The sequence below is a fragment of the Puntigrus tetrazona genome, chromosome 3, assembly GCF_018831695.1.
Source record: "Puntigrus tetrazona isolate hp1 chromosome 3, ASM1883169v1, whole genome shotgun sequence".
In the NCBI taxonomy this organism is placed as follows: Eukaryota; Metazoa; Chordata; class Actinopteri; order Cypriniformes; family Cyprinidae; genus Puntigrus; species Puntigrus tetrazona.
Genome location: NC_056701.1, coordinates 20012729 through 20017434, shown reverse-complemented (window position 1 = coordinate 20017434; position 4706 = coordinate 20012729). Strand labels below are relative to the sequence as shown.

Genomic DNA, 4706 nt, shown 5'->3' with positions numbered 1-4706 from the left:
TATATATATATATACCTTTATTCTTGCAAATAATTATACAGGGTGAGTAAATAATGACCCTAAAATTAACTACCCCAGTAAAAAGTGTTTATATTTAAAATACATTTATTTCATACTTACTAAGTATATTTTAAATCTATTAACATATTTAGTGATATCACTAGAAAGACTATTTTAAAGACTAAGATTATTATAATAAAAATTATAATTAAACTTCACTTGGAGTACTACTTGTGCAAAATGCACATTTCTTAACATTATGTCTTAAATGTGTTTAAATGCAAAATATTTAAATTGTACCTGAAGTACACTTGCAGTATTTCCACTTTAGCACAATCAAATATTCTTATTGATTAGCATGAAATAAACATATTTCAAATATTTTTCCATTCATTTGTGTTTCACTAGGGTATAGCTGTAATAATGCATTAACTGGGCATAGACTCCCCTAATGTTTCGAAGACACAGAAGGTGCTTGGTTATGAACGAGTCTGATTATTAGTCACATCTGAAGGAGGCTGTCTATTAATGCATTCTGGGTTATCACCAGGGTTACCTTCTTAAAGAAAGGGAGGCGGGGCAGGTTGCCTTGAGGGGAGGTGACACTTCCGCCCACACCCTTTTGGTCGCGGGTGTTGGAAGGCTCCACCTCCTCAACTTCAGAATCCGAATCGTCATAAAGCCCAGAGGACAAGTCAGCTAGGGGACCAATTGGGAGGTGGATGGGTTTTAATGAAAGTACAGAATAAGAGAGGATGGGGGTGGAAGAGAGAAGTAGAGAAGGAAGCGAGGGTGAAAGAACAGGGAAACAAGGGTAACGGACAGAAAATGAGAGAGGAGGAAGAGAGGAAAAACAGCAGCGTGATGTACAGACTTTATTGAGTCAGAAAGGTGATGAGAACACAGAAGGTGTCTTAAAAAGGACAAGCAAAATTATATATATAAAAAAAGACGATTTCAAAGAAATGCAAACGAGTCTTATCTGTTAAAGTTCTTCTCTGAATTGGGGCATTTAAATTAATTCTAAATTTATGTTCCAGATTTATTTTATGTCTATGGTTTATGGGTTAAAGAAAGATCAATTACCTTACACTAACAAGAAAACAAAATTAGATTTTTTTCCCCATTTAATTATTTATCAAAATAATCCACATTAAAATATAGTTGATTTTTTTTACTGGCTCAAAAATGATAATAAAATGTTAATGTAATGTTTTTACACACACACACACACACACACACACACACACACACACACACACACACACACACACACACACACACACACAAATACAGTACAAATATATCAGCTACAGTAAGATACCTCACTATACTTCGAGAAACTGTTTTAATATTGCATTATATGTAATTTTACTGTGTGTTTTGTAAATAAACTGCAAAAGACCATATAAATTTGGGTGAAAACAAAGAGAACATATAGTTCTTTAGGTAAATTAGCATCACATTTACAATGTTATTTTAGCAACATTCATATTGGTTTTATTTTTGGGTACTGCTTTGCATTTGTACTTTTTATTTTAATTTATAGGCTATTAAGGACCTTCTGAGAAAATGCCCCTGATTACAAATTAATCAAATTCCCATAGCTGACACATCCATGACAGCTCACATGAACCACAGTAAGTGTAATAAAGTAAGAAAGATTAGAACCTACAGTTACAGATGATGATGAAAAAGAGAAAAGGAAATTTAAAAAAGCAGAAAAGACTGGAAGACTAGAAGAATGAATGATAAGAGGGACAAGAGGACGGCAGAGGGGATCCTAAAAGGGTGCTCTAACTCTCATTGTGCTCAGTGATTACCCAGTGTGAAAGTAACGGGATTATGTTCGGTGCATGTGTGTTTCTGGAGAGATGTCATACCCATCCAAACAGAACATAAACCTCACAGCATTACTGTCTGATCATACCTGTTCCAGGTGGAGTGGGCCTCCGGGCACCAGTGGCAACATCCAGACTAGAGCTTCCTCCGGACTTACTAGAAAACAGACAGAGAAAGCAATGCAATGCAGAGTAGTATGGTCGGTGGCTACTTACACCACCTTTCTCTGCTTGGTAAATATTGTTTACATATTTTTGAAAAACTGTCTAATGCACACCAAGGCATTTATAATTTATTCATGCGTTGTTTAACACATACATGGTAACCGTTTGTTTGTTCAAGATTCTTTAAAATAACAGCGTTTATTTGAAATCGCTTGAAACATTATAAATGTCTTTTCTGTCACTTGTAATCAATTCAATGCATCTTTGCTGAATACAACATTCATTTCTTTCTAATACAATCATGACTGACCGCCAACTTTTGAATGGAGGAGTAGTTAGTGATGCATGGATTAAATGTGTGTTTCACACAGTGAAAACAGCACAATGCAGCAGATATAAGGCTCGCGTGATTGGCTGTTACCTGGAGCTAAGGCGGTTCTGTCTCATTCTCTGTTCTTGTAATTGACGGGTGCTCTCAAGCTTCACCGGACTGGGGATAAACCCCACCTCACACCCTTCCTTCACCAAACGCCCAATCCACCAGTCATTATTATACTTCTGTAAACAGAAACACACAAACAAACCGAGTGAAAGGCAAGCCAAGTGCAGTTAACGTTGTCCATATGATCACATATACATATGATCAGAACTACAGACAGATCAGCATATTGTTGAAGGATAACACTATAGCTCAGATTACACTGACACTTTTTTAGGGAAATACGGCCGTCTGACCTCTTTGATGTGCAGGAAGTCTTTGGGTTCGAAAGAGATAGCCATGCCCTGAACCGGCACATCGTCATTAGGGCCTGGGTTATAGCCAACGTTAGTCCTCACCGCAAACGCTACAGGCTTGGTCTTCAGAGAAAGGGGACGAGAGAGATAAATGAGGAGAATTGAAACAGAGAGAAGTTTCAAAAGAAAAGAAAGTGATCTCCAGTAAAAAACACTTCAGAGTGGAGGGAAGAAACACGGTCATGTGATCAGTTTTACAGCCAGCTTATGGAAGTGCTCTTGTATATATAATCGGACTAATAGACTAATACTGCAGAACAGTATAATGCTACTGAACTCCTATCCCACTGGAGCAGCAAGAAACATGTTATGTGTGGCAAGCCTTAATCAACACATTTGATGAAGTTGTTAATTCATTACAACATAATCATTTACCCAGGAGTTTCTCCATGACTGAGGTGTGGGACCCCAAAATAACCATTTGTAATAAAATGAAAAATTCCGCTTCATGTTTTTAATAACCGTCCTTAAAAAGGTAAAGTGTACAATATCTAAAAAATTATAATACTGGCAATATTCCACAAACTTTCTGTTTAAAGGGTAGTAAAGGTCTGTTATTAATTCAGCACAAACCCCTTAGATGTAAAGCCTTGATTTGTAGATTGTTTCAGCCTTATGATTTATAGAAATCTACTAAGAACAGTTTGTAATGTTATCTTCTGTTTATAAATGTAGGGCTGGCAAAGTCTATTCTGTAATTTATATAATTTGATATTCTGTACTGTTCATGGGGGTTTTGTAACAAAATTAACAACAAAAAAAAAAGTTGAAAACAAACGTTTTTTGTAATTATTTTAACTCAATTTAGTTTAAAAGTGTCTAATTAACTTACATACGGACTGACCGATCAACAGAGTGCTATTAAAAATTAAAGCTGACAGTGATGAGGATCATAATCATAATACTGGATACTTTGACTAACATAAACTTTCACACTTTTTGGCTACTTTATGCAATAACATTAATAAAAGATTTCCTTCAGGATAGCAAATCTAGTTCATGATACAGGTGTTTTTCAAATCTCCCAAAAAGATGTTCTTCCAACAACCAAGTGTCTGAATAACAGACCAACGAGAAACTGAAAGAAACTAGAACAGAACACATATAAAAGTAAGGCACCTTAGCCTTCTCTAGGGTGGCAAGAGCTTGTCTATCGGCTTCTTTCCTGAGAGCCTCAGGGTCCTCCTCCAGAGACACGTCAGAGTCTGAAGGACGACTGGTGTAGGAGTCTGCTGAGCCCTGCCAGAGAACAGAGAGGGGGAGTGAGAGGGAGGCAGGGACGGAGGGTGAATCTGTGTTAACAGCCTTTGGCACAGTTTTTAAAAAAGCTCTTTTTTCAATTAGTATTCCTCATCTAAAAATCACACACAATAACGGTTTTACATCTCTTCTTCCACCAGACCAAAAGAGAAGTGGCGCAGATGACCACACAGTGAGTTATCGTAAGGCGTGCGAACAATTTGTGAATGAAGAACAGGTTGAAGGAGGGGGCAGGAACAGTGTGGGAGGAAGTGAAAGGGAGCAGAAGGTACAGTACAAACACGAGAAAAGAGTTTCTAAGAATATGAGAGGAGCAACACAGAAAGAAACAAGTGTTTAGAGCGGCTGAATCAAAGGAGATGAGCTTCCCGTGATTTTAACAGTTTGTGTATGTGCAAGGATGTAAACAAACATTCAAGACACTGCTGTGTCATACTTGAATTTGCTTGTCCCAGGGGTTGATTTTTATTTTATTTTTTGCTGTTACACTCATCATTTTATTATATTACAATATCATATTACAATCATCTCTCCATCATGTTTAATCATTTATGCATGGTATTTAAAATTTTTTTTTGTTGAAATGAGTTACCATAAGTGAGTTATAAGAAATACAAAAAAAAAATCATAAAAAGGTAAAAAGTA

At 36.5% G+C, this 4706-nt stretch overlaps 1 protein-coding gene across 1 annotated transcript in view; it reads right to left on the bottom strand.

The window, feature by feature from the left end:
* LOC122341548 (voltage-dependent L-type calcium channel subunit beta-1-like) overlaps positions 1 to 4706 on the bottom strand; it is an 11608-nt gene that overhangs the window by 4306 nt on the left and 2596 nt on the right. The window contains exons 3-7 of the mRNA XM_043234998.1: positions 3921 to 4040; positions 2742 to 2864; positions 2428 to 2564; positions 1931 to 1998; positions 557 to 699 (exon numbers count right to left, since the gene is read on the bottom strand). Coding sequence (XP_043090933.1) covers positions 557 to 699; positions 1931 to 1998; positions 2428 to 2564; positions 2742 to 2864; positions 3921 to 4040 — 591 coding nt within the window. The remainder of the gene's footprint in view (positions 1 to 556; positions 700 to 1930; positions 1999 to 2427; positions 2565 to 2741; positions 2865 to 3920; positions 4041 to 4706) is intronic.